The 23560-nt window shown below is 36.9% G+C and overlaps 1 protein-coding gene across 3 annotated transcripts in view; it reads right to left on the bottom strand.

Annotated features, from left to right (window-relative positions):
* Nucleotides 1–19944: 19944 nt before the first annotated feature.
* Nucleotides 19945–23560, bottom strand: part of pitx3 (paired-like homeodomain 3) — a 30115-nt gene continuing 26499 nt past the window's right edge. For all 3 annotated transcript variants that reach the window (XM_044214840.1, XM_044214839.1, XM_044214841.1), the window contains one exon: nt 19945–21452. In XM_044214840.1, coding sequence (XP_044070775.1) covers nt 20883–21452 — 570 coding nt within the window. In that variant the 3' untranslated portion in view covers nt 19945–20882. The remainder of the gene's footprint in view (nt 21453–23560) is intronic.

Genomic DNA, 23560 nt, shown 5'->3' on the forward strand with positions numbered 1-23560 from the left:
ATGCCTTTTTGCCCACGTAGGAGTGGGAAACACACAGGTGACAGACAGATTAACATGTAAGACTCAGGTCAAAAACAGGTCACTTATTAGTTACATGTGTGCTTCTTACATACTTGATGCCTTCATCTGCGGTTCAGAATTTGAACAGATGTGTTGATCTGGAGACACACACATTTTCCCATGTGCTAGATATCTTCAGTCAACAGGATTTCATAATCACAGGTCTATTCTGTATCAGCAGCTGTCAGAAATAATCTACAGTGGTGTATAACACAGATTTGGTATACAGAGCACACAGTCACACTCAGGCTGAACCTGTAGCTGACTACTCACCAACTTAACAGAACGGTATGAATAATCTACCACATAGAGGACAATATAAACTCTGAAAACAAGTAAAACAAGGAATGACACCTGTCACTTTTGATATTTTCAGATGATATTTTCAGTAATGTAAGTCAAAATACACATTATTTAGTAACTACATCTGGGTATGGAAAATACTGTTTGTGTACTGACTGAATTGTGTTAATAGTGCCATCGATCTACCTGTATCAAAAACTTTCAAGAATTCAAAAAACATAAAAAATAAATGAGGAAGAATCCCTCGTTCCCCAACCCATGCATCACCCACCACTCAAAAGACATCCACAACCAAAAACTAAACTGGACATTGATCATTAAATCTCTGCCATACTTGAAATAATTGTGCAATATTCTGTGTATTACTCCTGTGCAATATTTAGTTTTCCTATTTTAGTTTTTCCTATTTATTGATATTGATATTATTCATACCTCCATTACTGCTGTGCAATATCTTAATAGTCTCAATAAGCTACACTTAACTCGACAGTACATGCACCACTGCTTATTACTTATATTATTACATTGTATTATTATACCGTATTATCATCATCAACCGGTAAACCCACTTGGTACTTCACACTTATTTTATTTTATACTTATACCCACCTGGTACTTAATTTATTTTCTAACCTGTTTTTATAGTGTATTGTATTGTATTGTATTTTTTTTGCTAGTACTTTCTCCTGTGTGCACTGACGTAAAGGCGAGCTGCTGTAACAAAGAGTTTCCCTTCGGGGATCAATAAAGTATTTCTGATTCTGATTAAAAGTTAACAGAAATTAAAACAAAGAAAAGTAGAGATCTGGGTGTAGCAACAGAACCGATTACAACAGGGTATATAAAAAATCAGGAGTTATAGACAGCTGTTTGGACAACAACTGATCCTCTAATTACTAATAGATCAATCAGTGTAGCAAGAACTGGAACCTGATACTGAATGCTTGGTCAGATTCTCAGCCTTGATTATGTTTCTTTGTTTATATATTGGCTGATTTAAATTCTAAATGTGTTCATTTTATTCTTTATTTTAATTAGACAAAGTATTAGGCTGTACATGTTAAGAAGATATTAAACATTGATGCTTTTGGACAGTTATCTGACGTATTTTGCTAATTAAAAAAAGTTTCATAGAAACATAATGTGCGTTCTCAAAAGTTTCATTGTGTTTATCCATACCTTCCAGGAAGCTACTGGTTTCTATACATTTCAGTGTAACAAATATTTATTTGAAACTGTCACTGCCTGGAAACACTGACTTTCCAAATCAAGCTTCATTTTCAACTGAATTACTGCACAGTGATTACAAAACTATGACAAAAATACCGTAAAGGCAGATATTATGTTCATGGCAGTTTACCCAAGCAAGTGTTTATTCTCATAGCATCATGGAAAAAATAAAAACTACTATCTGCCTGGTAGGGACTGTGCGGGAAAACATATTCAACACACTATAACACTGTATTATGCTTTGGTCATAGTCAACAATAATTTAATTTTGTAGTAAAAATGCTACAATATGCAAAAACACTGGTATGGTCCTTTTAAAGTAAAGGAGACAAATCATTGCATTCTTGTTTATCTCATGGTGATTAATGATATTTATAACTATATTCCTGAACAGTAACTGTACAGTGTAAGAGGTTCCCATGTTTGTCCTGCTTAAGTGTCCTTGTGCAACACTTTAAGATTCAAGATTTTATTTACCCCAGTTGATTGGTCTCCTCTTCATTGCAGCTCATAAGCTGTTGGACTCTTCTTACCTTTACACTAAAGTAACTTGACAGTATGACAATATTGTATACTGTAAATATCTGCAACACTCTTAAGTGAAATACTCATGATGTCAGCATGACTTATTTTGTGTCTTTAGAAACCTTGAGATGTTGGCTGAGTTTTGAATAGAAACAGTGTACTTGATCAGTGTTTATCCACACAGCATGAGTTTGTAATGATGATGGGTCTGGCTCTCTGTGTCCACGGCAGGAGAAAGGTTGACTGTCCCCCTGGGATCCAATAAACTACTGTATTGGGTAACACTTTATTTTTAAATCCCCCTATTTAGCATTTATAAGCAGTGTATAAACTTTTATTAAATGGTTTATAACAAGCTATAATGTAACTGTAAACAGATGTGCATTTTTAAGTTCTTATTAATGTACAGTATTTGTCAACAGTTATAACTTCTCCTATGAAGATGTATTTAAGATTATTACAACTGGTGTTTTACTATATTGTCATTCATTATCTGTTTATACAACACTTCTGGGTGCCCACAGGCGGAGCTATAGTTGTTAACAAATACATTAATAAACACTTACATCTACTTACAACTACATTATAGTGTGTTATAAAATACATTATACTGTGTTATAAACTATTATGTTTTTATACTGCTTAGAAATGCTAAATTAGTGGGACTTAAAGTAAAGTGGTTACCTTGTATGGATGATGAAATTGATGTACTTGCGTGATTCTTGCAAATTTTGGGTTGTATCCACATATGTGAATGCACTTACTGTAAGTTGCTTTGGATAAAAGCATCAGCTAAATAAATGTAATGTAATGTTATAGATATTGACACAAGAGTCATTTATTTTTCTTACATTTTTGGACATTTTATATATGTCCAGTAGATGGCATTAGAGAGCAAGTAAATATACCAGTGTCTCCCCTGTTTTCTCTCAGACCTCAGTTTAAGTAGATTCCTACCACCAATGTCTTGTTTAAAGTGCAGACTTTATTTGTCTTGAGTCATGATGACCACCATGTAATATCACATATGCTTTTAACAGCGTCAGTACTAAAGATAGATGACTGATTCATCATGTATTAGTTTTTTTACAATAGCTAAATCACATTTCTCTATACGAGTTCACTTTGCAAAACTCTTCCCACAGTCAGCACAGCAGAATTCAATGTGGACTAAACTGTAGATCACTTTTCATTGCTTTTATGCAAAAAGCATTCAGTGACCACATCTTTCAAATTTCCTGAACTGTTTTCTCACTTAAACGCAACCACCACCAAAACACTCCATTTCCATGTTTACATACTATTATCAAAACTGTTACATTTACATTCAAAACCTAACAACTAAAATGAAATTTAAAAAAAATAAATAAAAATGCATGAACTCCTAATTGGGACACTAAGAGCCTATTTTTATTCCTTGATGACCTTTATGAAAGACTTGTGCCAGGTGAGGAAAGGGGGCAAGTGAGGCAGCATCCAGGAACGTTTTTTAATTGTATGGGATTCTCTTCCAGTCACAGCATGGTTTACAGCCCATTCCAGGATGGTGTCACTTTTCCTTCCACCTTACTCTCCATTCTTCAACCCCATAGATGAAATCTTTTCCTCATGGAAGTGGAAAGTTTATCACCACCAGTCACATGATCAGATGTCCCTCTTGGACACAATGAATGCTGGATGTCTGGACATATCTGCAGAAGATTGCCACTGATGGATCAGGCATGCAAAAAGATCCTTTCCCTGGTGTATTGCAAGACACCAAGGTGTGATGTGGATGAGAACTTGTGACTAGGGCTGGGTATTGTTTAAAACATTTCGAAACCAGTACCAAAACCAGTACCCTTAAGTGATACCAATACCAATAGAATACTTCATTCGATACCCATCATGTGAATGGAAGCATTGGTGGGATATATTGGGTCTCTGTAAATAATATTATAAAGTAGTACGGTCTAGACCTGCTCTATAGGAAAAGTGCAATGAGATAACTTCTGTTATGAAATGGCGCTATATAAATAAAATTGAATTGAATTGAAGCATTCAGTTGCATAAAATGCCACCACTCCTCCCCATCAAATACTTTTTGAAATGCATGTACATTTTGAATGTATTTTAGTGCGCATGCACCAACGTGCATGCTGCCTGTTGCCGTAGCTCCGTCTCGTTGTCTTACCCTTCAGCGGAAGACTCATCCCCCCGAAAAGCACCACAGAGCGCCACAGGAAGTCATTCCTGCCTGTGGCCATCAAACTCTTTAACTCCTCCCTCTAAGTGTTAGTCTATATGACCCTAAGTCATCAACAAACATGCAATATTCTGTGTTTAATAATGCTGTGCAATATACTCTTTTCAGTTTAAAATTCCCAATTTATTGATATTTATTCATACTTCTATTACTGCTGTGCAATATCCATCGTCTCATTATCATCTTAATAAGCTACATGTAACTTGACAGTTCATGCACTATTACTTATTACTTGTATTATTACATTGTATTATTATACTGTACATACTTATCATCAACCGGTAAATCGACTTTGTACTTTACACATATTTTAATTTTATACTTGTTTCCACTTGGTACTTAATTTATCTTAACTGTATTATAGTGTAATATATTCTGATTTGCTTAGAACTTCTATCCCTGTGTGCACTGACGTGCTGACGTGACAGTGAGCAGCTATAACAAAAAAGTTTCCCCTCGGGGATCAATAAAGTATTTCTGATTCTGATTCTGAAAGTGTTCTTTAATTTTAATGCAAGAGATAAGTGTAGAGAGCCAGCATAACCGACCAGCCTTGTTTATCAGAGTGTTGAGTTACTGGAAATGAGTCAAGCATAGAGGTTGTATTGGGCTATGTGTAGCTCTGGTTTACAAAGTTTACCCGATAAACACACCGATCTCGTTGGCTGTCGCAGTCCCTCCTGCCCGGCCTGCCTGCTGCTCCCTTCGTGCTCTCTTCTCTGGAGCCGGCTTAGCTGCTGGAGTGTCTCTGGGCTAGGCAGAGCGGACAGGCCAGGTGTCAGCAGGGCGGGCTGCCACACACTGGTCCGGAGCTGGGCTGCTATGTATAGTTTTGTATTGCATTACTGGAATTACTTTTGTTTCATTTTCTGCATTTAGAATTACTCTATGCAAAAATGGCAACCAAAAAGAAGCCTATAGAAGCCTATTGCAACATTTCTGATTAATTTCTGTGACATATTGTAAGGTAGCACAATTCTTGCTATAAAGAAGTGACCTAATTTTTGTTGTAATGGCATCATGGTTTATGCTACAGAAATAAATAAAAGATATTTTTACAAAGACAATACTGTCACTAATTTTAATGCTACCTGTTATTAGTGTATATAATGAGTGTTACTATTGGCAGACAAATGTTGTCAGTGTTCAGGTACATGAGTTGTACCTGAGATGTGTATGAAGTGTTTTGGTTGCATTAGTGCATTTTGAAATTGAGATGAAGTGTTGTGCTGAGCTGCATGTCGGTAAAGAGAACTGTGTGAAGAGTTTTGAAAAAGTCAGAAAAAACTCGTATAGAGAAATGTGACTTAGTACTTGTAAAAAAACCCTGTAAAATCATTCAGTATGTCACACTAATTACACTAAATGTGCAAACATATCTGTAAAGTGTTCAAAACATGTTCAAAATGATTTCTATTAGCAAGCAATTATCAGTATATATCTTGATGATATTGTTGTGGGTGGTACTTTTCCTAACATGGAGACTACAGTTCCCACAACTCCTATCTCCCCTGAAGAGGATAATCCTGAACTGGTCCCAACTGCATATTGACGACAAATTTAACTGTTGTGAGTATGGCATTGATGGACACTACAACACTTTCATATTGCATGTCTATACATGGACGTATAGAACCTTGATTGTTCATGTAGAAGTTCCATGTCTACATTTTGGAATTTACTGGCTATAGTTGGAACTTTGATTTCCATTCTTGGAGCAACAGGATCTGTGAATGGAAGGTCCAAATGTGTTTCTGACCTTGGACAGCCAACATATGACCCCTTCCAGTAACCAGTCATTGTAAAATCCATGTCTGAACTTGGATCATCCATGTACAGTTGGAATGTATGTAGTCCATATACAGTATATTTCATACTTGGGTAACATGATGACAATAAGTAATCTCCATGCCAACTGAGAAAACTCCATCCGCTGATCATGAGATGCGGTTGAAACCCCGGGAAAAAACTTGTAAGTAGACCTTGAGTCAAGATAATTTTGTCAAAATCAATGTATATAGTTGTAACTTTGATTTCTATAGTTGAAATATCAGATACTGTAAATGGAAGGTCCAAATGACAGACTTTTTGTATGTTATTCTAGCAATATATTGTAATGTTTTTGGTCTCAGTTTTTAATTTGGAGCAAGTCAGCATTTTCCCCATGACCCCTTCCATAACTAATCTAAATTCATTCAAACGGTCCCTGAGCACAAAGGCAGTGCAGCAAAAAAAGTATCTAAGACATGAGACACTAATATAGGGAATATTTTGCCTGAGTGCAGTTTTTAAAAAAAATGTTTTCTGATTTTTGGAACATTCAGGGATTTTAAAATACCTTCCCAATCAGTCTTTCAACTTCCAAGTATAGATTTGAAACTTTTAGGAGTCTCTATTTTAGGAGTCTTTTGAAGGACAAAAACTCAGTGATGCTCTGTAAAATGCAGGTTGCTACAGGCTGTCATGATATTTGTACTAATTTTGATGTACTGTTATGTCATTTATGTTTAAAATGTGTGTAGCAAATTTAAACCCATCGCCTGCCAGAAGACCAGCAGCTCAGAAATACTGAGCTAAATCAGAACGGTCAGATTGGGTAAACAGACCGGCAGGGGCCAATCTATGCCAGATGAGGCAGTGAGAGTGTTGGGGTTTTCTCTGTGAAGTGTGTTGGGATTTGGACCTGGGTTAATCCCATGTGAAAACAGCCCTGGGTGCACTCTGCTCTCCTGGGCTCCTGGATAAATACCGGCCAATTAGAGGTGTGTGTGTGTGTGTGTGTGTGTGGGTGTGGGTGTGTGTGTGTGTGTGTGTGTGTTTCTTTGGGAAAAGTTTCTGTTCTCTTTGTTTGTTTTTTCATACTGTTTGGATTTAAACTCACATAAATCAGAATCTGCTATGATGTGTGCAAACACATTTTAGTTCTAGGATTTATGACATTATGAGACTTAAATACATGCAATCAAACATTAAAGGATAAGGCTGGCAATGTTCTATAGCTTTCTTATTGTCAACAAGTCTCATGTGCATACTCATCCAAACCAGCAAGTATTGTGTGTGTATTCAAGTCTGATTTGGCTTATTCCTCTGTGCCATAGAGCTCAACTGTTGTCCAAAAACTATTAAAACACACAAATGAGCCACACTGTTGAACTGGGTGACATGTTCATTCATAAAGAACACACACTGTAGTTTATTTTGACTCAAACCCACACACATCTTCCTGCTGCCACAAATACTCACTACAACAGTGGTTCCCAAACGTTTTTGTCTGATATGTCCCCACAGTCCTGTCAGATACTGCCCAGTATCCGTTCATGTTGGACAATTCCGTACCCCACAATTTACGACCAATACCAACGTTCAGTGCCAGTGTAGGACTTAACTTAACCATGCAGTAGTTGCTATACACAGGTACATTAGTCAGTGAATGTAATCTGGGGTTTTGCAAAACCCAATATTGACCTTTCAATATATAATTCAATATAAACATAGTGATCCTGGAATTGATGATGTTTAGGTTTGGTCTCTTTCTTTCTTTTTTACAGTAGGTTCGCTTAGGTTTGCATTTGTATTACCATTACTACAAATTTTCCATTACTTTTAACTATCCATTTCGACTTATCTGCATTCTGACTAACTAGTTTTCACACACTCTCAATCCCCACATGTAGTGTTCAGGTGCAGAACCGTCGTAGTGGAGGGAATAATGGAACTAACAGGACAGGGACCCAATACTACAGATGCATTTGTTTGGTTGTTGATTTGGTTATTTTCAGAATGGATGTATTGAAAGGAGAAGGGGGCCAACTTAGATTCTAATGCAAAGGGCCTAGATTTTCATGCTACACCTTTCTTCAGGTTTTACACTGACTTTGGTTGGTGGCAGGCATGTCCTGCAGTCAGCTTATCATAACAGGTAGTTTGCTGGTTATTGTGACAATAAATATACTAAAGATCAGTGTCACACCAATTTGAAATCCTATTTGTATGTTTATTTTTCAACGTTTTAAACCAAGTCATAATTTCTACTTCTTCAAATCAGCTGAGCTACTCCAATCTTTCCATGCACTCCCTGGCAAATGAAAATGTAGCCCCTGGGGCACAAGTTGGTTGGGAAACGCCTAATGTGTATTAATCCACTGCTGAAAATTGTCAACAACAAATGCATTTTTTTCTCTTCTGTTTGAGTAACATTTGCCTTAAACTACAGTGTCCAGCTGTCTTAGGAAATTACTGAGCCTTTTTTTAAAACAATTAAAAAATATATTTTGGGGGTCTTTTTTAAAGATTTACATATTCAGTGGGAACCACTGGGCTTGGGGCTGGAGCCGCAGACAGGGTAGCAAAGTCAGAAAGTTTTGAAAAATGGACTAACACACTGTTGGTTTGGGTCTTTTCATGGGACTGGCTGACAGTTACACAAATATAGAATAACACCAGCCTTACGTTTAAAATGTTCATAACTGTTATGGCAACATGATAAAATAAAAAAGATTAAAATGAGCCTAAATCAGACAATTAACTCATAAGAAAGAAAAGGTTGTTTTCAAGATTTGGTTTCCCACATGTAAAAATAGAAACTAGTCAGAATCCAGGCTGTCAGCACAGTGTGTGTGCCTGTATACCTGCAGTACAGAATCACAAATAGTACTTCAATCAGTGTGCGTGGCATGCATGTTGGCGTTCATTATTAGGATAGTGGGGGAGTTCTAAGGCAAACGGGAAATTACATGCAAGACAGCACAAGCTGGAGGCGCTTGGGAAGAGGACAGAAAAGCTTGGTAGGTTTGGTCTGCGATGCAGCGGCTTACTGTAGGAATGTTAATCCTCCTAATGTATTACAGTTGGAGGAAGAGCAGGACCACAGGCTAAACCAGGCCTTCAGGGCACTAGGAGGAGGAGGGAGAAAAAGTGGAAGAGGAGAAAGATGAGAAGGTGAGCGGAAAGAAGAAAAAGCATAGGAAGGGGCAGAAGTAAAGGTGAAGAGGAAAAAGATAGAGAAAAGAAGATGATGTACAAGATCAATAAAAAAGTGTGGTTATTGATTGATAGTGAGTGTGAGAGAGAAAGAAACAGTCTACAATTTATTATTATTATTATTATCCCATCTTACTTATCTGTATTTATTTTAATATCACAATTCTTCTGTTTATGTAAGTTTTTATTTTATGTGCATTATTTTAACATGCTTTGGCAACGTTAACATCTTTAACATCTTTCCCATGTCAATAAAGCCTAATTGAATTTGAAAAGAGAGAGAGAGAGAGTGTGTGTGTGTTCCAAACACCCTCAGGAAAATTAAACAATATGAAAAATGCTGCATGTCATTAGCACTGTTACCTTCGCTAAGGTACTTATGGCTAGTTAGCCATATAGCCAGCTGCGTTGAGCTCAACAGCTACGGTACTCACGTTAATATAAAAATCTGAAAATACTGACATGACCATCGACTCGTCCTTTCTCCCTGTAACCACTGTTGCTTTGTGAAGCTCAGCTGTTTTTTATAATCCACTATGAGATTTGTTTTCAGCAAGAAAACACTTTAACTAATGTTAGGTAACACTACGTGCTAGCTAACATAAATTTTTACTGTAGTTGTCTTTCTAATGTTGAGCGCTGTGGGTTTTAATGGCATCCCTACAATGTACTGTACTGTACTCTTTGATTGGATTAAAATGTAAATATCTACATAATGTCTTATAGTGTAAGGATGTTTGAAATGAGATTTTACGATAAGTGTTGCAATATACGGCCCCTATAATTATTAAAAACTCTGATCTGAAGTGGGCCAGTGGGAAAAAAATGTTACATTGGACACTGAGTGGACACTTAGATGACAAACTAAACGTTACCTAAAGCTAGCTAGCATATCCTAAGATTACCATAGATAACGTTACATAAATCTATAGCTAATGTATGTTGCGAAATTAATTAATTTCTCTATCACGGAATTCATCACTTGACATTACTGAGTCTGTCTGAGTCTTACTCCACTTGACCATGGAATATGCAGGTTGTGCAGCCAACTGGCAACCACTGGAATGGAAACGAAATGTTGAACTATTGCTTTAAAAAAAATCAACAAAAATGTCTCTTTCACAAAAGAGTGTCCCGGTTTCTCAAAGTAATCTACATATCTCCCAGACAACAGTTAAAATGGGACTATTTTTTTGGTTAAAAAAAGTGGTTCCTATGGAAATTATTCACAGTCAGGTCTGAAGATTATGTAGTGAAATGGGGACACAGGGGGACTGTTGAATTCTTATTTATATAATGTAATGTAAATGTATTTTAAGAGTTGTAGTTGCATTAGAAGTAGTAGTAGTAGTAGTAGTAGTAGTAGTATTAGTAGTAGTAGTAGTAGCAGCACTGATTTCTTGCACTCTTTGAGAACATGAACATGGACAAATTTTCTGACATTTGGAAAAAAATATTTACAGACCATAGCTTTAGTGCTGCTCAAAGGCTCTGAAGTCTATATAATATTTTTTTGTTGATCGCATATCTTCTGTTCTGTTGCTGATAAAAAAGAAAGCTTTGTTCTGGATCAAACCCCAAACAAGGTTTGCTCCTTACATCCCAACAGGTGTGCCACCACTAGCTATCAGCTGCAGGGGAGAGTTTATTGTGTAGCTGCTCACACCTGCTGTGAGGGCATTGTGTAAATTACAGTTAGGCTGCTATACTGGTTTGCTGATACAGGCCAATATAGAGAAGCACTGTACCACTAGCTTCTGTGTGTAATCTGTCATTGAGGTTTTTTCTTTATCAGTCCGCTACAGTACTTGCTATTAGAATTTTAACCCTTTATGGCCTTAAAGTTAAACTGATCAATTTCATAGCATCGAAAAAAAAGTTTTACCAGCGCATATTATCCGTCATTATAACGGTTGGTTTCGAGATTGTCCTCCCAAGAAAAACAACATCAGCCTTTCGTTCAAATGCCTAAATAATACCTATGTTTTTGTTTAACTGACAAAGACCTCTAGTTGTCATGTGATTTATGACTGTTGTCTGTCAGGAGCAAAAGTAGTTTGATGCTGTTATAAAACCACAGAACAATGTTGGGTTGAGTTTGGGGTGGATGGATGGGTCAACAGAGTGTGTGACTTTGCCACAGGAGACCACTGTTTGTTTCTTGTTTCCTGCCAACACTCAACGTTTTCAATGACTGTGGTCATTCTCTAATATTAATCAAGTAGTTCTTTCAACCCTGACAAGGAAGTCATACCATGAACAGGTAAGTGGCCCTTGAGTTAAGATTTTGTCAATTTAACCAAGTAGCATTTTAATCCCTAACTAAGATCTTTTCCTAACCTTAACCAAGTAGTTTTTGTGCCCAAACCTTACCAAACCTGAACCATAGTGATGGCAGATCAGAAAACACTAATATAAATCTTTTTGTAACAGTGCCTTGTAAGAATTTTAGAAGGCAAACTAAAGACAAACTATGTTGTGATAGGAGTGTCAGATCATTTATTGTATTGGTCCTACTGGAAGACAATAACAAGAGACGCATTTTGTCATTCAGCTTGGAGAAGTATTTATAAGGGTTTCTCCCTTATCAGTGATATCCATCTATGTTCTCTTCTAATGTTATCATTCCAACATTTCAGCTGTAATCTCTGCTGTTCAGCCCTCCCTGTCCTGCTGTCGTTGCAGCTATCTCTGAACTAGCCATGGCCATTCAATTCAGTTCAATTCAATTTTATTTATATAGTGCCAATTCATAACAGAAGTTATCTCATTGCACTTTTCCTATAGAGCAGGTCTAGACCGTACTCTTTATAATATAAAAAAGAGACCCAACAAATCCCACCATGAGCAAGCATTTGGCGACAGTGGCAAGGAAAAACTTCCTTTAAGAGGGCAAAAACCTTGGACAGAACCAGACTCAATGATGGGCGGGCATCCGCCACTGCCTTGTTAGGTTTTGAGAGCGAGAGAGAGAGAGAGAGAGCGAGAGAGAGAGAGAGAGAGAGAGAGAGAGAGAGAGAGAGGGGGGGGGGGGGGGCGCACAATGCAAAGACCATGTAGATTATTTTTTTTAAATAGTAGAATAGTAATTGTAGTGTTAATATTAATAAATTTGTAATAATATAATAAAAAAATAATAAAATACAAAATAAAATAATAAATTCAACTGGCCTCAGCCTTTTAAGCTGGTGACATTTAATTCACAAAGGTCTTGGGCTTGTGGGAAATGGTATTTGGTAAAGGCTAAATCAGAAATATTAAAGAAACAACAATATTAGTATCCCTGTCTAGACAAATGAATTGACCCACACAACATACTGTTAAGTAAGGTTATGTTACAAAGCTGAATTTTTAGTAATTTACATATTACAAATGTCACTGTGACTTTGAAGTCACCTAGTTACCTAGTTTTCCTAAGGTACGGTTACATTAGGCTTCCATCAACCAAAGTTGCACAGCAATGGCCCAAAAAAAGGGACATGTTTCTGATTGCTCTCCAGCAATATTTATTGTGCAGGACACATCACTAGAATACTGATCTCAATTCCAAACACAGTGCATCACTGTTTCTATTGACTGACAATGCAAATTCGCAGGGAAATGTACCAAAAGCAGTGGTGGAAAGTAACTAAGTACATTTACTCAAGTACTGTATTTGAGTACAATTTTGTGAGTGTTTCCATCTTACGGTACTTTATACTTCTACTCCACCCCATTTCACTACATTTTACTGCATTACATTAATCTGATAGCTATAGTAACTGGTTACCTTGCAGATTTTACATTAAAAATATATGATAAACTCAAAATACAATGCATTGTTATAGATAAAACCAGTGTTTCCCAACCTTTTGGCTTCTGACCTCTTACAAAAAGCAGAAAAGTCCAAAAAATTAAAACAGATTTGTGTATCAGAACTTTTTTTTTCTTCTTTGCTATGCCCATTAATCATCTTGCAACCCCTCAGATTTATCTTATGAGCCTTTAGAGGGGCCCCTAGGTTGGGAAGCATTAGACTAAACTTCCTACCTGTATAGAAAGCAGTTAAAACTAGACCTCGACGAGGTGCAACAGCAAAATGCTACTGACGCATTGAGGCATTGGTATTATAGTCTACTAATATGAGTATGAGTATATTTACTTTTGATACTTTAATTACATTTTGCTGATAATATTTCTATACTTTTACTGAAGAAGGATTCTGAATGCAGGACTTTCACTTGAAATGGAGGATTTTTATATTAATGTATTGGTACTACTTTTTGACCACAGCTACATGAAAACACCTGCAATAAATACCCATAGTCATGTGGCAAAAAGATGAATTTGTTCATCTTATCTTCACCTCTAGGAAACTTTTTCCTAAATCAGTGCTCGCAATTAACTCATGAGATTTATCTCACTTTAAACAGGCTGAGCAAACAGCTCATAAAAAGTATCACCAAAAGTTTGTTTAGTTAATAACTTTTAAAATCGTGTATCAGCCAGCCTTAATTTTTACTAATCCCCTACCAGAACAAACAGTAAGAAGAGTTTTCTGAATTACTCCCTCACTCTGTATTTTCAATTACCATGAAGGAGTTTTCAGCTTGAGTCCTAACTGTATTTATCACATTTCTTTGCTTTCATTTAGTCCACCTCCTCTGAAACAATAATTTACCATATCAATGAGGAATAATAAAATGGAAATAGACTGTACTTCCTCAAATTATAACCAAACACTTTATGCAACTAGTAGATTTATGGGCACAGTTCAGCAGAAATGAGCTACTGAACTGACCCCTTGTGGATTGGAAACACGGTTATTATTAAAACGGTTTTTAATAATACACACATGAGCATTTTCATATTAGATTTAACAAGGACAATCCTGCATAGTCAGTTTTTGAGTTAAATCACTTCAATATCAATCTGATTATTGTAAAACTGTATGTGTTTACAAATGGCTGGTCAAAGCTGATTTGTCACCGCATCATGATTTTTTTAGCTTATTTATAAAATATGGGCCATCACGTTTATGTGTTATGCAGATTTGATGTCCCTGGGTAAGACATGAAAAAATGTTTGTTGCAGGATTGTTTGATTGTTTGTACAATAAAATATTTTTGAAACTCTGCATATTGTGTTTCAAACATCATCTTAAATCTCCTTCCCTGTCAGTGGAAGTGTCTATCAGAGGCTTGAAACATGTAAATATTAACTGCCTTTATCTGCTTTTGACTGCAAAAAGTGATCTTGGTTCCCAGGACAGGTTATAGACCACTTGGACAGAAACATGTCACTTATGAGTTTTGGCCTCCATGCTGACATGATGTTGTCTGTATCAAGTTCTAAGCGAGAAATAAAAATTGCATTTTATTCTCATTTTGTTTTGTTTTTTGGAGTCGTGCACAGATTTTGAAATCTGCAAAATTTGCATCTGGAGCAAAATGATCTACAAGAGAAACATCCAGACCATTCTGATGGCTCAGTTAAGCAGATATAATGTAAATGCAGTGCCCTGGCTTTGAATGTGAAATGTTGTTGCTTGGTAAATGCCCCCGTCACCCAAGCCAGCCCTAACTATAAGCTTTATCAAAGAGGAAAGTCTTAAGCCTATTCTTAAATGTGGAGATGGTGTCTGCCTCCCGAACCCAAACTGGGACCTGATTCCACAGGAGAGGAGCTTCATAACTGAAGGCTCTGGCCCTCATTCTACTTTTGGAGACTCCTGGTACCACAAGTAACCCTGCGTTCTGGGAGCGCAGTGTTCTAATGGGGTAGTAAGGTATTATGAGCTCTTTAAGATACAATGGTGCCTGACCATTCACAGAGCTTTGTAGGTGAGAAGAAAGATTTTAAATTCTATTCTGGATTTTACATTTGCTTGTTTTCATTCACTGGGGTCTTGACACAGATGGCTATATCTATTTTCATACAGATCACTGTGTGTAAACTCTTTGAACTGTTATTCCAGGAAGATAGCCTTTGCGAAGCTTTCTTGAACTTACATGTGAATTAAATTTACCAGACACCCCCCAATGCAGACAAAGATATTACATTGTCATAAGTGCTGAAGGGATTAGCCAAATGGGCCACCAGCAGATTTAATCAGACTGTATTGTTAAATAGCCTGTCTGGGATTTCCTGAGTTCACCTTTTGTTGTCACTCCTCTTGATTAGCTCAGTCATTTAGTCTACCCTTGTTATAATGGTATAAAACCTCTCTCTTCGCTGCACAGTGAAAGGTTGTTCTGTTTGCACATATTTTTCACTTTGGCTACAGACAAATAATACTGCGCACAAATGCACAAATGCATTTTTGTACTCATTTATGTTTTGCATGTATCATTATTTTTCAATAACATGATTTAATAATCTAAAGTTCACATGTACTAAATATTCCATATCATCCAATATTTAATGCATATCTGCGAGGTGTTTGCATACATTTTTTGTAAATAAAAGAAGAAGAAGAAGAAAAAATAATAGCACTAATTCCTGAAATATTAGGTCAAATTAAAACAATTTCAACAGACCTGGTGACCAGTTTTCTCTGAGGTAATTGTTAGAACTTCCTCTGCTTCTGTATATTTTCCAGACCACGATCTGTGCTCTCTCATCGCTTGCTGTAGTTTTGCACTGTGAGTAAACATCAGGGACCAGCACACATCTCCCCTCCGGTGGAATATTGATTCTTTAATGTGGTATGGCGATGAAGAGCACATGCTATGATCGCTTCACCTCACTCCACAAAACAGGTTTGTGTCTGCAAGGGCGTAGGCTTTCTTTCAACATCGTGGGGGGGGGGGCATATTAAGCGGGGGTCTAGGGGTCCTCTTCCAGGAAATTTTGAGCATCAAACACTTTCTGCATTCTGGTTAATTTTTATGCACCAATCTCTGGTGATGCTGGACTGTGGTGGGATTGATTCTATGTTTGCAGAAATTGAAAATGAATATTACTTTTTTGTTCTGAGTTGATCCACTGTGGACATGTATGCCTTTTTCCATTTATATAATCCCCATGCCTGGAAAACACTTTTTAAAATGTCAAGCTGTTTCCAGTAATTTCATGGGAGTCCTAACTACAGTATACAAACTCTTATCGTTTTTTCTGCCTTTGCCTCTCTCCCTCTCTCTCCTTCAATGACTGGTACTTCCTACATTAAGTTCACATTTTAGCAAGATTTAAACTGCCATTATTCATATGGTCATTTTATCCCTGAGTAGCTGTACAAATCAAATGAGAGAGAGAGAGAATTATGTTAATTGCTTCACTCACTTCAACCGCACTCTCCCTGCCTCCTGTGGTATCCTGAAGGAAGGAATTATGAATTACTCAACAACAACTACAGTTATGTGACTATCGTTATGGTCAGACTAAAATGAATATATGCATTCCATAGTTGTAGACATGCCTCACAAACCTTCTGTAATAGCCTAAAAATGTTTTCTAATCTGAGATTTCACCAAAATAGGGGGTTTCATTTTATGTTTTTATGTTTGCAAAAACACAATTGCAAATGAAAATCACTTATTTATTCTAAGTTGATCCACTATGGACATGTACTGTATGTCTTTTTCCATACCATCCCCAGGCTGGGGTTTTAAAATGTTAAGCTATTTCCATGACCATGGGAATCCTGACTATGGTATATGAACTCTTACCTGTTTTTCTGCCTCTGCCTCTCTCTCTCTTCCTCAAAGACTGGTACTTTCTGCATGAAGATAACATGTTAGCAAGATTGGTAGCCTAATCTCAGGTTGCACCAAAATGCCTCATGTTTATGTTGAAATCCTCTATTATTTAACGCTGTCGTACGAATTTATAGGCTATATGAATTTATAGGCTATATGTAAATTCAAATGTACCAAGCTGTCAGCAAATCATATGCTGCTCATATGGTCTTTGGACAGCTGCTGTGTAGAACATGCTAAATTAGCTTGTCTGCCGCTATCTTAGCTAGCTAGCAAGCTTTAATTATGGGCTGGCAACATGACCTTAAGATTAGTAAGCAAACTAGCAAACAACGCTTCTAAAAGTAAACTCGAAAAACATTACCTAGTAGCTTATTAGCTGCCATCACAACTCACAGCTTACTTGGTTTTGAGATTTTTTGAGAAAAATATCCTAATATGGGATAACAATGGAAGAGTCATAAGGGTCCTCCCTTATGGCTCATCTTTAATCTAAAGCCTGAAAACCTTTGAACTAGAATTTCTTGGATATTGATAAAGATGGATATATCAATTTGTTGGCTTGGCCTTTTTGATTATTCAGATTTCTGGTCAATAACATCTATCTTGGATTTGACATACATGTACATATATACAATCATTCCCACACTGATGTTCTTGGATGCTCTTAACATTCATTGATTATAATGAGACATTTTGATCAGACTCCACACAAGCATGTATCATTATTGTTAGTCAAATGAAAACCTTGTATCCTCAAGCTGCAAACTTTGCATTAAAAAAACATTGTTTTAACTGAATGACATGCATTTTAAACTATTAATATTACTATACTAATACTAATATTTTTTTTAAATGATGTATGGGTGTAAGGGTTTAAATAAGAGGAGGAGCATGTTATCCTTCAACTGATTTAAAAACATGAGAATCAGCAAAACTGGAGACACAATCAAAGTCCCAATGTCAAAAATAGATTTTTTTTATCTTTTATGAGCTGTTTCACCACCATTTGCAGTTTATTTAAACTTTGTCTGTGAATACTGCCACTCAAGATTCAAGTTTTTTTTACCATACACACTGACTTTATTTATATTTAACTTTATTTTGAAACTTTTGTGGTTTGAACAAACACTACAGACTACAGACAACCTGCTTAGAATTTGGATTATATATACTGTATTATTAGCAACAGATTTGTTATAAGTGTCTGACAGGCCACGCTGATTCATTGCTCTGCTCTAAGATTCAGTCCTTCTGGGTTAGCATGTCAACAGGGCCATAGCTGCCACTGATGACACTGAAATCATTTCCTCTACTTTTTCTGAAAATGTGTTGGTTTTAGCAACCTTGAGGCAGTTTACATATATGAACTTTTTTAGGCTGATTTAAGTATTTTTAGACCCAGCATTCTTCCTGTAGTATTTTGTATTTCTCAACCAGAAGCAAGATGGAGAGGGCTTTGATACAACATTTAGACTTTCAAGTTGGGAAATAAAACAGTAACTCTTTATTTAATGGGTCTGTAATTTAACATTAATTTCTTAGCAAGTCTCCTGGAGAGAACTATGTAATTATGAACTAATTGTAGGAAAAACAGAGATAAGGTTGTTAAGACAGATATTTTTTCATTTTAATGCATAATGTTTTGTCTTTTGAACTATTTAATTTCCACATTTGTTTATGAAAATGATATATCATCTTATTTTTATTGTTTTTGTACGGCACCTTTTCACTATCTAACCTATTGTTTTGACAAAACAATCTGAACTCAAGATCCTCTTACTTAGTTTTGCAGAGCAAACTCCATTCACTGATAAAGACTGTGAAATGTGGTTGAAAGCACTGGGAAAAAAAGCTAGTAAATGGACCTTGAGTTAAGATTACTACGTTATAATCCATGTAGATAATGTAGTTGGAACTTCAATTTCTATAGTTTTACGGTCAGATTCTGTAAATGGAAGCTCCAAATCACAGGCTTTTTAAATGTTATTCCAACAATTTACTTTGGAGCTAGTAAGTGGACCTTGAGTTATTAGATTATTTTGTCAAACTGCTAATTGTCAGGTCAAAAATTAACATTAACAGCCAATCTATTGTTTGTTTTCTATTTTGTATTTTAATATGCCAAAATAAAATTGTACTTTTGAAACTTACTTTTGAAGATGTTAGTGTTTTGTTTTCTCCTCTCTCTCCATGTCCTCTATAAAACAACGACGTGTACGATTTTTTAATATGTGTCACTTGTTTACTATAAGAACCCCTTAATAACAATTGTTTAAAATATATTTTATGAATGGTAGTTATACTAGTATAAGCAGTAGTAACTGCAGTAGAATTTGTGTGGTAGTATTAGTGGCAGAATTTCAATGTTGGATGGTCTAAATGTTGAGACATTTCCACCCTCATGACAAGATATTTAAGTGAAGCTATGTGATTTAAAATGTGACTTTGTAGAATTTACCTAGAAATCATCGTAAAGAAAAAACAGCAGTGCAAATGTCAGAGCAATAAACAGTTGCAGGGGCTGATGGGGATTGATGGGCTGCTAACCCCTCGTTTGTGGCTCCTCTGGGACACCTCGCTCCTTGAAGCCCTTATGTAATCCTGGCGCTGCTTCAGCCTCAGCCTCTGAATTCCTGCTGTGTTACTGGATAGCCTGCGGTTTCCACTTGGAGTGTAGGTCAAACATATCAGTGAGCAGCCATCAGGAACATCTATATCTCCCCACCTCTCTCCCTCCAACCTACTACTCTCTTTCATCATTGCGTAAGTGTTGCTATGGAATTGAGTCAGGGTTTCCATGGCGTCGCGCTCATTGTTGTGAGAACATAGTGTTTTGGCCTGTGTCACACAACTAATGCCATAGGCTATAGATTAGAGATATGGAAGGACATGTACTGCTGCGCTCAATGTCAAAGTCCATTTGTAGTTCATAAAAATTGATCATTTAATTGGTTCTTTAATGAGACAAAGCAGGCTACACCAGGAAAAAAGGCTTGGTTTTTTTTTGTTATGACAACTGCACTCTTACATACATTTTTGACAGTCATTGACTCCCTTTGTATAACACCACACAAATCTATATACTCAATGGCTTTTTAGAGTTTTACTTGAAAAATCTTGCTGATATTCTGGTATATGTGTTTTGTGTTTAACTGCTTGAGGTTGTGTTCACTTTCCAGGACTGTCCTCCTCTTTCCCGTCCAAGCTGACCTTTGACCTATGACCTTCCAAGAGGAGAGGAATTCACAACAAAGTTTAAAGTTCCTAACGGATGTGCTCATAGTACATCAACTTAGGGCCTTTGCTTTTGAAGAGCATGCTTTTCTCATCTTTAAAGTACGTTTTCATATATTTTCTTGTCACATACAAAACAGAAAAAAGTCCATTATATACATCCTCCATTTCTCCCGCATTGCAACCACAGGTCCCATTTTCCTGTGATAGTAGCAAAGTTTGCATTTGATGTTTTTGGGCCAAGATGTTGACCACTAGTCCAGTTGAAGCATACATGTTTTATTTACCCTTGGTTTCTACATTTACTCTAATCATGCAGTTCAGAAGAAGAAAAAAATTATAATGGATAATAATCTTTAGAAATCCTTTGAAGCTGTTGGTCAGTTCAGTGACAAAGTCTCACAAACTGGAGAGAATTCCTTTGAAGTGGTCCATCCAGGCATTTCTATTTGTTGTGTTGTGTCAGTTTTGAAGAATATTCTCATTGTGTACCATCAAAACACAATCTGCCAGTCTGCAGCACATCTGGCAGTTTAGAGATGGAACTGAAGAGATGTGAAGTGGGGTAATAGTAGACTTACAGCTGGTTGGTTGGGTCTGGGGTCATCGTCAGAGTTTCTTCTTCATACCGGCCGGTCCACAGCATATTGGCAGGGGCTCAGGTTGGACACGGGGTTCTGCACTGCTGGATAAGCAAAGTTGGTGTGCTGCTTGGCCTTGAGCCGCAGGCTGGCCAGGCTGGAGTTGCAGGTGTCTCTGTACATGTAAGGACTGGCTGTGGTGGCATAGGGGCATGTGGCCGCAGTCACCGCTACTGAGTTGAGCGCCGTGGGGCTGTTGAGGTTATTGAGGTTGCCCAGGTTGTTAAGCCCCGTAGTGGGAACCCCGGCCACCGCTGAGGGCACCATGCTAGAGGCCATGTTCATGGAGGGGATGGAGCTGGCGGGGGGGAACATGGGCTGGGATGACAGGGGGCTAACATTCATTGAGTTAAAGAATGGGAAGCTCTTGGCGGAGAGAGGGCTGCTTGCTAGGCTCTTGGTGGCCCAGTTGTTGTAGGAGTAACCCGTGTACATGTCATCGTAGGGCTGCATGAGTCCATTGAACTGGGCACCAAAGCCATTTTTGCATAACTCTGCCTGCTGGTTCCTCTCCCGTTTTCTCCACTTGGCACGCCGATTCTTGAACCATACCTGGGGAAACCAAGAGGAGAAAAATAATTTGAGCGTACAGTCTATTTGTTGAACCCTCTTTAAGCCCTGATGCGCCCCTTAAAGACCCTAAAAACTTTTTTCAAGTTTCAAATCTCAAGTTTTTCTTGATAACATGAAATATGCATGACTAAATAAACAACAGTCACAGTTACATTTTTTGAAAAAAAAAAAAACATCCTTAGGTAAAACTGTTTTAACTTTGGCATATTATTTTGTGTCCATGTAGGATCCCATTGCTCATAGTAGGCAACTTTCTATCAGTTCTGATAACATTGTACCATAGTATCTTCTGAGATATGGGAACACGACAACACCTCTAAAACAAGCGAGTTGTGGACCTGAAATATAATTTACAATTTTTTAAGTTATACATGGTGCAATTTTTTTAAAGGCTGATACAAACATTTTGTAGACTCAGTGCTTTTAAAGTCAACATCTTTTTTTGGCCAAGGAAAATTAAGAAACACATAAAAGAATAAATATAAAAATTCAACAATTTCCTGGTTGTAGTGATGTTGCCGCTTTCCCAGATCTCTACTGTAAGTTTTAAAAGGTACACAAAGCATATGTGTGTAATATATATAAATATATATATTTGTAATGATGAAGCCAGCAGTGCATCTTTCAAGGTCGAAGGGTTAAATTGCAGTTGTGGAGACTCATTCAGTATACATACACCATTAACAGCTCCTAGGAAGTCATGGACAAAAAGGTAAGATCAGTTTGAAAGTTGACAAATGGCAGTGAGAGGCAAGTGGAACTGTGAAGTAATTTTGACATCAGTGACCTGTACGCAACCAGTCTGTAATGCTTAAGTGGGCGGAGTGAATCATTTTGCCCATTTGTCAATTATAAGGCATGAGATGTTTTCAAAGCTTCACTTATAATTTAGATTAATGTTATTTTTGCACACAAGGAAAAAACAGAATGACTGCAGAAATTATTTTCAAATGACTTTTCCCTTAACTATCAGAAAGTGTCAGAAGTCAATAAAGTCTCATTCTAAAATACATCCAGTCAGAGTATCCTAACCCCTCTCAAATACTTTCAGTAATGTTGTGTGCATATACACCTAGAATTTTTGAAAGACATAATGATCCCAGAAAGTAAGTTGAAATGTATCATCAAACAGTCATATTAGGCAAGGCTTATTAAAGCTAATCACTGACTTATTTGAATAGTGAGATCCCAATGAAATAAATGTCAGGGAAGGGCAATCTTCACATTTGTCATTTTATGGTCCTATATTTGGAGGATATGAATTGGATTAAAGCTTTAGTGGAAAATCTAAATTGAGGGTTTTTAGAAATGAAAAGTGCGCCGAGTTCCTCTTGGAGTGTAAAGTTGTAGACAAACCTTTACTCTGAATTAGACAGAAACCTTTGATTTGTGGATACAAAAAGACACAAATACATTATCTGACAGAAGTCTCCTGGTCATCTGTTAACACTCATGTATTTGTTTTACATTAGAATAATTTGGTGTCAAATGTTTTATATTTTTAATCCTTGTAAAGGTTTTACAGGCCTTTCCTGTGTTGATATTCAGCCGTCTCTCTGCTCCCTTGGCATGCATGCTGTGTATCATCCAATCCCGTTATTATAGTAACAGAATGCTGTTGACAGTTAATATGAGTATAAAGTGCATGACTCTGAGTTTTCCATCCCACTCAGTGACAGCAGGGGAAACTCCACGCCAGAGGACAAAAGCTACCCAATCTTTACCGTGACTCGGAGGCAATGCTGTTTGAAGGTTTGTGGAAAAGGCTGAATGTCAAGGTTATTCAGTGGCTTGTCTGCAGCCATATTTATATGTCTTCTGTGAAATGGTCAAATGATTGCATGAGAAGGAGATCAAACCACTTTCTCTAAAAAAGCACTGATATTTATTTTATGTAAATTAAAATCAAGCAATCAAAGACTTCTGATGATGGTGGGTCTAGAGTATATTGAGTCTCTGGCTGACTTCTGTCAGAAAATGAGAATTCCCAGTCGGTATGCTGTATTGTGAATGATCATGATACGTCTGAACATTTTGACCCCAAAAGAGCGTGGTGACATGTACTTTAAATGTAAATGCAATAGACT

Source organism: Siniperca chuatsi, linkage group LG11, assembly GCF_020085105.1.
Source record: "Siniperca chuatsi isolate FFG_IHB_CAS linkage group LG11, ASM2008510v1, whole genome shotgun sequence".
Lineage (NCBI taxonomy): Eukaryota > Metazoa > Chordata > Actinopteri > Centrarchiformes > Sinipercidae > Siniperca > Siniperca chuatsi.